General features: G+C 37.5%; 1 protein-coding gene across 7 annotated transcripts in view; it reads left to right on the top strand.

Annotated features, from left to right (window-relative positions):
* The window catches only part of AGTPBP1 (ATP/GTP binding carboxypeptidase 1), a 65,696-nt gene extending 54,136 nt beyond the window's left edge, over positions 1-11,560 (top strand). For 5 of the 7 annotated variants that reach the window (XM_084224891.1, XM_084224890.1, XM_084224895.1 and 2 more), the window contains one exon: positions 8,138-11,560. In XM_084224891.1, coding sequence (XP_084081017.1) covers positions 8,138-8,312 — 175 coding nt within the window. In that variant the 3' untranslated portion in view covers positions 8,313-11,560. Of the gene's footprint in view, positions 1-1,264; positions 1,320-8,137 lie in introns of all 7 variants that reach the window. The other 2 variants (XM_084224894.1, XM_084224893.1) reach the window with 2 other exon arrangements.
* Positions 11,561-12,167: the final 607 nt, after the last annotated feature.

The raw sequence follows: 12,167 nt of genomic DNA, 5'->3' as shown, positions 1-12,167 counted from the left end.
TCCTTGATTTTTGGATTTTACTGGTATTACTTTTTACCAAAGCACAGTTTTAATGCTTTCAAGACTAAGCAGGCAAGTTTAAACACAGAAGCACTGATTTTAGTTTTTGCAAATGATTTTGAGGGTTTCTCAAATTCTTTTTGGTTTTCCAGTTGTAATTATAGTGACCAAGTACATATTACTATTTTAGAATATATTGCTAGTATTTCATTACACATAGGCTGAATTTGCATGAATTCATTTTGAACCCTGTCTGAAACAAGAAAAATAAAGCAATAAGTAGATTTATTTCCCTCTGGCAGTGAACTTTAACCTTTTATGTGATGAATAAAACACTTAGTTTTTCTTTAATTATTTCCAACCCATTTGACAATGTTTTCATCCCAGTTCCAAATGGAAAAGATTAGACTAAATGTAATACTGGTCATGTATTGAGAATTGTAGTTGTTGTGCTGACAGGTTAGACAGGGTCTATATGCAATGAAACAAAAACATATGACCGCATTCATAACTTTTACAACTTACTAGACTTATCCGCTGCTCAAAAACTTGTCCACTTCTTGGAAATTCTAGTTCATTTCAATGAATCTTTTGGGGCTCATTGGTATGTTCTAGAACATGGTGTAGTTGTGTTTGTTAATTTGATTTAATTATAGCAGAGAAGCAGTCTGAGCTTTGGGACCCAGCATGTCTAGAAAATGGTAGAAAAAGCAGAGAGACAAAAGGAGCTGTGGGAAGGGAAAAACTTGATGAAAAATCAATTTCCTGCACTTAGTCCTACACTTGAGAAAAATCATCAGACTGGTTAGGCAAGGAGTGAGGGCTGTGTGCAGTGGGAATGTTTACAAAGTCTTACGAGGTATTTCTGTCCAGGCTGTGAGATAGAAGCTGGTTTTGCCCTATTTTATTTTCCCCCTCTTAATAACTCTTTGCCCAGACATTTATATATTCCTAATCTTCTTCACCTGGGACGAAAGGTGCTTACTCTCCTGCAGCATTGAAGCTTTGCTTGGCCCTCCTTCCAGTATCTTAGGAGTACCTTAGGAGCTTTGTTAAAAAGAAGGCATCTTATACTGCAGCTTTTGTCCAGTCTGTCCCATTCTGAATGTTGGAAGAAAAAGCTGTTAAAAATCAGATTCAGAATTCCACTTGTGGGCCTGGTAGCAGTGCCCATGCACCAGGCCCCTGCTCTGGCCTCAGTGAAAGTGATTGCTTTTAATTCTGTGTAGACTGTAGTATTCAGAATACTGTTTGTCTTCTCTAGGGCAAAATGAGGAAACTAATAATCGAGGAAAAAAACCCTGATAAAGAAAAAAACAGTAAGTGTGATGAACTGCTTATATATTCTTCATACCTTTATTTAAATTTTCTTCTACTCTTGATGGTTAGATCCAAATACTACTATGGCCCACAGTAAATAATTGATGAATCCCAGCTGTTTTGATTCAGTTTTGAATTTTATAAAACATATTTCAGGGTGACAACACATAGAACATGTTGATGTTACTTGTGATTAAGCTGTGGAGTAAAATTTTGTAACTCTAAATGTAAAGATACCTAAAAAAAATTCTTAAAGAGGATTTGGATGTCCAGCTTCCTATGGCTTGGAAAAGTGTTGGATACATCCCACTGAGCCTTGGAAATTCCTTTGAGAAAATTTCCTTATTGCTTACAAAAACTACATAGGTTAAGAGCAGCTGAACTGGACAGCCCTTATATGTGTATGTTGCCTCCTGCAGCAGGATTGCTAATCTCCAGAAGAGAATATAAACACTAAAGGGAAATTAGAAGGGAAAGTATGGAGAAACAATTCCTGTGTGATACTTTGTAACTGTCTTTCTCATCTAAGATTTTTTTTTTCCTCCCATGACAAAGCAGTTTTAAAAGAAATCATTAATACTTCAGAATTCTCTCTCCTTCCTTTCCCAACTCCCCAGGTAGCTGCAACTCTCCATACTTTGACAGGGAATATTTCTTAATTTTTTGTTCTGAAGTTGTAAAATGTATACACATCCCCTGGAGTGTCAAAAAACTGCTGATGTCCATGGGGTTCAAACTGGTAATGGTTACATCTACCTTGTGGCTTAATTTTTCTGTAAATGAATCTTGTGGATAATAAAAAAAATCCCAAATATGTCTTTTATGAGACAATAAAATATTATTTTGAAAAAAAATATACTATGTTTGTGTATGGGTTTATTAAATTGTAATATGTTTTGAGCATTAATGTAAACAAAAAACACATAGTAAGGTACTATCATTTTAAAAAATAGTAGAGTCATAGCATGGCTTAGATAGGAAGGGACATTAAAGATCCCTTAGTTCCAACCCCCCCCGGCATGGACAAGGATGCAACCCACTGGATTAGGTTTCTTGCAGCCCCATCTAAGCTGGCCTTGAACACTTCCAGGGATGGGGCATCCACAAGTTCTTTGGTCATCTGTTCCAGTGCCTCACCACCCTCACAGTAAATAATTTCTTCCTAGTGTCTAATCTAAATCTCTTCTCTTTTAGTTTAATAACATTACTTCTTGTCATATCCCTTTCTGATTGTGTAAAAAGTCATCCTTCCTCTCTCCTCTAAGTCCTTTTTAGGTAGTGGAAAACCACAGTGAGGTATCACTGGAGCCCTCTGTTCCTAAGGCTGAAGAACTCTAGCTCTCTTAGCCTGTCTTTGTAGGAGAGATGCTCCAGCCCTCTGAGCAGCTTAGTGGCCTCAAAAGTCACTCCAACAGATCCATATCTCTCCTGTGCTGGGGACCTCAGAGCTAGATACAGCACTCCAGTTGGGATCTCACCAGAGTAGAGCAGAGGGGCAGAATCCCCTCCCTCACTTTGCTGACCATGCGGCTTTGGATGCAGCTCAGGACATGGTTGGCTTTCTGGGCTGCAAGCTCACACCAGTGTCTCATGTCCAGCTTTTCATCCACAGGGCTTTGCAGGGCTGCTCTCAATGACTTCTTTTCCCAGTCTGTGTTTATGTCTGGGATTGCCCTGATCCAGCTACAGAACCTTGCACTTGAACTTGTTGGAGTTGATGAGGTTCTCTTGGGCCCAGTTCTTAAGCTTGTCCGTTTGGATGGCATCCTGTCCTTCTGTTGTGTCAAGCACTACTCACCTTTGTGCCTTCTGCAAACTTGATGCAGGAGCTCTTGACTTCGCTGCCAGTGTCACCGAGGAAGGTCTTAAAAGGCATTGGTCCCATGACAGAGCCCTGAGGAGCCACACTTGTCACCAGCCCCCCATGTGGACATGGAACCCTTGACCGAAACTCTCTGGCTGCATCCATGCAGGCAATTCCTTCCCTATCAAACAGTCCACTCATCAAATCCATGTCTCTCTGATTTGGAGATAAGCATGTCACGTGGGACATTGGAGACCTTACAGAAGTCTAGGTTGGTGATGTACCCTGATCTTCCCATGTTGACTGTTGTAGTCATCCCATCCTAGAAGGCCATCAGATGGGTAAGGCATGATTTACTCTTAGTCCCCAGGTGTGAAGAGAACACTGCGGTCCTGATCCCTTCAATATCTTTCCAAGAGACATGAAATTCCTTTTGATATTTTACAGTCTCATAGTTGCAGCCTTATTCAACCTTACATGAAAGAGTAGGAGTGGTTGATTATCCTCTGGTTTTACCAGTTCTGGTAACCTCTTTGTGACATGATGAATGTGGCCCTGATAGGCAGCAAATCTTTCTAGAGAGGTTGGAGGGTAAATGGCTGCTTCCATGTGTCTCACTGAGAATTCTCCAGTAATTACCATGTTTCATACACTTTTGGTGGCACTCATTCTCATATGAATGGTTGATTGTACCAGTTTTGTAGCATTCTCCTTTTCTTGTTCTCGACTACTTATTGTGGAGTTTTCTCCTCCGAGGCTCATACTGTTGTATTTATTAGGTAGGGACACTTTGGTAGCAAGGGGGAGACACTTTTGCTCCAAGCAGAGACGAGAATCCAGTCTCCCTTGCCTTACAAATCAACCAAGCCTATCTCAGGGCTGGATGCTAATGTACCTTCTGTTTCCAAGGTCTTAAAGCAGCCGCTGCCTCTCTGCTTGTGTCGGTGCGTAATCCCATACCTCAGTTTCCTGCTTGGATTCCCAGATCATATGCTGCCTGATGAGCTTCTCACACAACATGGCAACCTGGACAAAAGGCAGGTTATCTGTCTGGGCACGCTTCCACCCATGACATCTATCCCTGCCTTTGGGGCCCGGGGGGACTTTCAGATTATGGAGCTTCTGCAGCTGAGGGTCCAGATGGTTCTTTCAGTCTTCAGCAAGTCTGTTTGGGTCTAGACATATACCCAATGTGGCTGTGCTCTCTCTTGGTTTTAGTCTGACATCTGTGATGTGTAGATGCCATTTTTGTTACCGAAGACTGCTTCCTCTTCCTCCCTAAGCAGAATTAAGTGGCTTTTTCTGTGTGCCCTTCCTGGAGAACTGCTGCACCATGTCCTGGTCACTCGCACTCTCTGGGGTTGTTTAAATCTGCTGGCAACACTCACACCATGTCAGCCTCACTCCTGAGAGCTGATGGGTCTCTCAGCTCTTACTCATGTTTCTCTGACTGTGGAGGCCCTGCCCAGCTTGTTCAGCCCCCAGAACTTGCTGTGGCTGCCACTGCTGTTGCTGCTATCACTGCTGCTTGTGCCTGCCTGACCTTAATAATTAAAGTATGCTTTTATTAATAATTAAAATACATTTTAAAAAAATATTGTATTAATTCCTAAATACAGTGTATTTAATGGCAGGTGATAAAGAAAATACTCTTTTAAATGAAAGAGATATTCTTAAGGTTCTTCATAAACTTGAAGACCATAGTATTATATCAGGTGTATTAATCAGGCATTTAGGAATTCATCTTTTTACCCATAAAATGTTGTTTAGGTGAGATATGCAGAACTTCAGAATTTCATATAGTATTCTCTTTCAACAGCCATGACTTCAAAGAAAATACACAGATCGTGGCATCCTTTGCATTACAGTGCTGTAGGTGTGGGATAAACAACCTCTGCTAACCTGAGCAAAATAATAGTTTCCTTTTAAAAGAAAAAAGCAGGAGGTGTAGGAGTAGAGGAAGAAGGATTATTGAGCAAAGTTAATTAGAAGGAGCCCAAGGGAAAAGTTAGGAAATTAAAACCCATAGAATCAGCATGACAGCAGCTAAAAACATATCGCTACAAGATACGCTGAGGGTGGGGAGCAGCAGGGAGGCAAATAAAGAATTTGATTAAACAGTAAGATATTTTTTCAGGTATTTGATTTCTATATTTCTTGTGATCCAACTTCAGTAAAACAGTGGAATAATAATTACACTTCTCAGATTCATGCTAAACTTTAGAACAGAGATTACTGAAAAGTTAAATGTTCAAGGCTAACATTTGCTACATCGAAAGAGAACATCTCATGGGAAAGCAAATCTACCAGTAGTATGTGACACAGTTTGGATACAGTTTTATGAGGAATGAAAACTTAGAAAGGAAAGTGGAAAAAATAACCTTGGTAAATATTATAGTATTTCCGTAATACACAATTGAGAAGTCGTGGTGTGTTGCTCTGGATGGTAGTAGAAATCAAAGACTATTATGCAGTAGATTTCAGAGACAGTTTTTATTTTAAAGGTTTATGTAGTTTTCTAAGTAACATCTGTTCTAATCTTTGATCTATTCTAATTGTACTTCTCTTGAATAGAGAAAATAACATATAATGTTGATTTTTGCTTTACTAAATGTGAAATGTATCCCTCAGTTCTGGATGTACACGTGCCAGAGCAAATGTCTAAAATGTGTTAGAGCAAACAGATTGGCTTTTTATGACTGCTCACAGTGCCTGAATTTTCAGAAGGTAGGGGCATGCCTACATGTTTACACATACATGAGTAGGTAAAATAAATGGATACAACTATTAAAAAAAGTATATTGAATAAGTATACTTGTGTGTTTTTCAAGATGATATAACACAGGACATATTATATGAAATGACAAGACACTTTGAACTATGTGGTTTCCTTGTGTGTCCAGTTCTGTGGTTTTTTTTCATAACGTAGGCTTTGTTGGTTGCTTTCTCTTTAACAGGATGACCTATGTAAGTTTAGTATTCAAATAATGACATTAACTAAAAAAAGTGGATAGAATTTTTCAGATCTTTACTGTTCTGCATACCTCACTAAGATGAATTTTTATAAGTGATCACTCTAATGCCTTAAACATCCTATTGTCACTGGTTTAATATTTCTCCTGGACATAGCTCATTGTAGTTTTCTGTCAATGTTCAGAAGTATGACATAATATTGGGTCAACATTCAGATTTAATGGCTCCATTTCCTGTGAATTACACAGTCTATTCTGTGTGGATTCCTTGCATACGAAAATTAATTAATCGGTACTTGTGTTAAGTGATGAGAGGCACAAATTGAAAAAAATCTGTGAACTTGTCAGAATGTGATGCACCTGGTGAAGTCCCTTTCATTTGTTTCTTTAAATAAATGAAACATTTAAACTTTTTCTTTCCCCAGCTTCTTTCCTTGAAGGAATTGTTGGTAGGTCGTGAATTCCTAGGGCAGAAAGCATCACAGAACGAAAGAACAAAAAATTTGTATTCCTTTGCTGGTTCTCATACAGGTGCTTCATGCAAAACATGTATCCTCATTGTATGTCCATATGTGTTCCACATATGTGAAATGAAAGAGACTTCTTAGCAAAGATCCTGGTTATTTTCTTCACTCTTTGTCTCTCCTAAATGGAAACAATTTTGTTTTAAGCACCCAGCTCATTAGCCAACAGTAGGTTATTGCCCTAATTACAGCTTAAATAACTTATAAAGTATTTTGATTTGTGGAGCTTTCTGTTTCTCATAGCTAATAGAGCACAGGCTTGTTTAGTGAACCATGATACAGATAGTTTTGAATGTAAATATTTTTTTCCCCCCCTAAGCTAGGGAACAGTTTTTCTCCTAGTATTTGAATTAACTGTCAGTACAAAATGCTACAGTGTGGCATGTCATTGAGGTTACAGGTAGAGGAGGAATACTGTGAAATTTATTTATCTTGAATAGAGATAGCATTTCGGATTTGAAGTGGTGCAGCTGAGCTCCTAAAAGGTCTTTAGAAAGAAGCAGTGATTAGTCCTTTGAATTATAAAGCCACAGCCAAATTAGGTTTTGTGTATCTTCAGAGAAAATTAATTAAAATTAATATGCAAATATTTCTACAAGTTCTTTATGATGTTTCTCAATAAAAACATTCTCACTGTTTTGTATGAATTATGTGTGACTTGATTGTTAGGTAAAATGCATTACAAAATCTTATTCAGGCTTAAAATGAATGTAAAAATACTTATGAAATATTTAGGAGTACTTAATGCATACAAGCAGATAGCTTTTTATGTCCCAAGCAAAAGTGGGTCTGTAAAACACTTTTCTGCCTCCCCCGTCATCCATTCTCTGTTCTAGGGAGGTGAGAGGATTAGAAAGTTGTATTTTAACCTTTTCCCAGTTAACACTAAAGGTGTTAATCCTCTTGTTCTTTGATGCTATTAGTTAAGGGCATAGACCATTCTGTGGGCAGAGCATCAGTTCACTAAGTGCAGTGCTTGACAAATTTTAAGTTTTACCAGGATACAAATGTATGAGAATCTGATGGGAGTTTAGTGATTCATGTGGGAACTTAATTGTAGGTGTAACCATGATCCCTTCTTCTGTCATCTCTGATATGTGTAAAGTATTGGTTGCAGTGCTTTTCAGTAAAGTGTGTTTCAATAAAACACAGGGGTTTGTTTATACCCTACCACAATGGCTGTGTCCTTAGGTACTTGGATTCTTCTGCAATTTCTGATACTGCTGTATTTACATTAGGTTCTTACGGGCCATTAGTGTAGCGGATTTGTCATGGCACATTTGGATAATGAGTTGTATATGACTAATTAATTAGTAGAATGACATTACAAGCATGGGTTTGTCTCTCAGTTGTTTTACACACAACTAAAAAGCCAGTCCCGTTTCAGGTAATCTGCCCCTTTCCTGAGGTAATTTTTGGATTACTGTATGCCAGGAAAGGGACAGGGCGCATGGTCTGAATGTGTTAATCCAAATAATACTTTTAACATGCTTCATGTAGCTTATTGTTTGTTACAGCCCCACTACATATGTTTTAGATGAAGATGAGCCTCGCTTCCTTGAAGAAGTTGATTACAGCGCAGAGAGTAATGATGAAGATGTTGAATTAGCTGATAATGCGGGTGATTATGAGGCAACTAATCAAGATGATGGACTTTCAGACCCAGATTCAACAAGGATACTCCTTTCTTGAACCAACTTTGCTGCCAGTAACAGAAAATAAAGTATCCTGAATTTCCAGTCATATACTTCCTTGCTGTTTTCTACAAAGGGGATAAGCTTCAGTTAACACAAATAACTGGGGCCTGCAAAGCTCAAGGACAGTAAATATTTCTGATAAATTTACATTTGTTTTATTTAAGCAGTTCTGTGTATTCTTTAAGCCCTAAATAGATAAATTTATTTACCAGTTCATTTTCTACTAAATAGTACTGCATGGCATTTTGTGTCCTTAAACCCTGTCTTCAGAGAAATGGATTATAATTTTTAGTGTGTCAGAGTACAGAAAATAATTTTTTGTGGTACAGTTCTTTGAGTTGCTTCCTGAAAAATACATATGTACAGATTTTTCTAAATTAATTTGTGTATGTCTGTGTATATGAGCGTGTGTATACTGAGGTGAAGAGGTTATTTTTCGACATTATTTCAATGATACTTGATTGTGTTTGAAGCAATGCAGTGCCTGCTCTGAAACAATTCAATAATTACTAAATTAAAAATGAGAACATGATGTATGAATTTTTGCACTTGTTTCTTGCTTCTTATGATTATGTGGTTCTGCCAAAGTATTAAGTGAAAACTCTTACTAATGTCTGTTCAGAGTTCAGGAATTTTGCACAGTGACCAATGCAGCCTGTGCTTAGAAGAACTAGTCTCTTGTATAAAACTCACCCTTAAGATAGGCATGGTTTAATTTGAAGTTCTCTTGTTAAGTGTACTTGTCTTCAGGAAGAGGTCAGGTATGTACACTCTATGTATATTCAGCTACCCAGCTGCTCCATTTTTCTTCTTGAATATGCACGTAGTTAAAAACTGTTCACTTTACCGGAGGCACATTGACTATATACCCAATTCAACTGCTTTAAGGGGATAGTGCATTTCGGTTTAAACCTTTTTGCCTGATTGCAACCTAGTGCTAACTCTGCTCTGATAAGGAGATTGGACTGCAACTTCCTGAGGTCTGTTCCAGGCTGGATAATTATTCTGTGGTTCTGTATTCTTCATGTTTAAAGTCAAGATGTCAGGTATGGGATTTACACTTCTTCATCTTCTCCTATCGTCTTCTAATTCTCATTGCCTTTTGCTCTGCTTAAAATAAGATCTAATAGAGAAATGAAGACAGTTGTAGTCTGTGGCTTACAGAATTGACATGTTTTACAATGAAAAATACTTTTCAAAAATTATTTTTACGTGATGTGACCCAGTTGTGGCATTCATTTTCTTCTGTATGTGCAAGGGCTTTAAGAACATGAAGAATAAACATTTCTAACTTATACCAGGTTTTTAACTGATGAGGATTTTCTCTGTTTGTTGTTCCAAATAAAACTGTATTTTGGAGGGCAAGGGCATCTTCAGTAGAGGGATTAAAAAAGAATAAAATTTATGAGAATTAACTGTATCGGTGTTTTTCAGCCAGGAGTTGGATTTGCACCAGGATCTGTTCTTTCAAACTCAACATTGTTTGGTAATGCCTGTCCATGCTATCCTGATTCTTAAACTGTGGAAGGGGTTTTGATCCCTTGTTATATGCAACTGTATTTTTGTTTAAAGACTTAAAATTATATTAATAAACATATGGAGAGAGGTAGGGATGGAAAAGCTGGAAACATTTAGAGTCTTGTTCCTTTTTAAGTTTTTTCTCTGTAGTGAAAGTTATCTTTCCTTGTGTTCTGTGAACTACATACTGTAAATAAGAAAATTTATTTATTACTCTGTTGAAGAGGAGTCCTCTGCATTGAAAGTCGAGGAATTTGGGAACCTGTCAAATGGAAGAATTAACCATGCCACAGAATTTGAATTATTTTTCTGTCCAATGACAGCAGTTCAAAATGCTCATATTGCCCTGTCAGTCTTATACTAGTTATCTGCATAAATAGATTTTCATCCTTAAGGTCTCCTACTTCAGTGGGAGTAGTATTCATAAACAATTTCACTTAAATTTCAGAGGATGCAGGATGCCACATGTTTGTTAACTGCATTGTGCATGTCCTCTTAGGTTTAATTTGAATTTGTATTAATCTTGGAAAACTATTTTTATACTACTGGCAAGACTAGAAATATACTTCATCTGTTAAGAAAGAATTGTGTCTTAGTACAAAATTGTCCTTTTCTCCTGAGCACGTATGTATATTTGTTCTTCTCATGACTCCTACAGTTTTTAATCTGTGCAAAAAAAGAGTTATCAGCTATATAATGTCTCAGGATAACATGTTTATACATTAGATTGTAATGCAGTTATGCATTAGATGTCACTTAGGTGTTAGATGTCAGTCTGACAGCTGTTGGTCTGACCTTCTGCCAGTGTAATTCTAATGCAAGAGGTGAAACTATGTCCCTATCTTACACATTGTTGAAAATGCAAAGGTACCTCAAACATTTTCCAGTACTTGCCTTTTGAAAGGTAAAGTCCCTATTCGTGCTTGTGGGGATGCCAGTTCATGGGAAGAACTGCTGCAGTGAGAACTGCTCCATACTGTTTATCCCTTCTCCAGTACCTGCTGCCATTGTTGCAGTGGTGTTGACAGAAATGCTGGTGCCCCCATTCATGTGTTTTGGTGGGAAGTCTGGTGTTTGGCTGGAAAAGGAAAAGCTAACACTGGAGTACACATTCCATTCTGTTACTGTGGCATTTGCCCTGAAGAAATGGGCAGAATGATAACAAAGAATGGCAGCGTCTTGGGCTGTCACAGGCCTTGCAAATTGAGCATGGTCTCTCCCAGACAATTGACTGTCTTTACTCTATGCATTGGCATTTCAATGTGGCTTTGGTTTTAAATGATGGTGTTTGCTATAAGCATGGTTCTGTATAGGTAAAGAAGATTCCTCCAGTAATATTCCTCCAGTAATAACAACAAATAAGACTATAAAAAATAATTACATCTGGATTATTTACTGTCTTGCTTCTAAGTAATTGCTGGACGATGAATCACTCTATTCCCTTTCCAGAAATAATTAAAGTTGCATCACAAATTTTGGTATTGTGTTTTCACTGGTGACATCCCCTGGTGTAACATAACTTAAAGCAATTTGTGCCAAAATCTCGCCTGGTCATTTTTTGAGGTGGATTTCTTTATCAGCTTGACTTACCAGGGAGTTTGGTTTGAATCTCAAATAAGACTGCAGAAGCAGTAAGCACTGTTCACAAAATGCAAAAATACAAGGTTTCAGATAATTTCTGTTGTAATGCTGTGATAGATATAATTGTTTCAGTGTTAGTGTGCATGCCCCAAATACCAATACTTACTAATAAAAATGTGTAATAAAGGATTACTTACAATCTTTTGCTTCCCTATTATTGGTTAGTGATAATTAAGGATTCCTCATCCGAGCATTTGCACAAATGTTCTTACCTGTAAGGACAGCAGTGTGCATAGCATTTTAAAAAACATATTTTGTTTTCTGTGAAATTAAACTCAGTGTGCTACAGGCTTAGAGTAGTATTTGCCTATTAATTGACTGAATTATAACTATCTAAAAATTTTTGAGATTCAGCAATGTTTGTAAAACTTATGAAGACTGATGAATCACAATGAAGATCTTTGTAGACCACACAGAAGAGCCTTCTGGTGAGACTCTTTCCCTCCCACACAGTTAATAGGATATTAATTTGATCTAGGAAAGGCACAAGATTATTCCTTAATAAGTCATCCTTTTACAATTCAACTCAGATTACAGTTGAGTTATTTTTACTATATATGTTTTTGTAGCACAATTTTAACATTTCAGCAATTTTTTGAGGGAAAGCTCAAGATAAAATGAGATAATTAGTTTCATGCAGCTGTCTGAAAAGAGCAAGTGATTGCTAGGAGTCATCAATGTAACTTTTGTA

Source organism: Fringilla coelebs (genome assembly GCF_963513975.1).
Source record: "Fringilla coelebs genome assembly, chromosome: Z".
Classification (NCBI taxonomy): domain Eukaryota; kingdom Metazoa; phylum Chordata; class Aves; order Passeriformes; family Fringillidae; genus Fringilla; species Fringilla coelebs.
The sequence above is the reverse complement of the archived record's forward strand: the minus strand, read 5'-3'. Positions and strand labels throughout refer to the sequence as shown.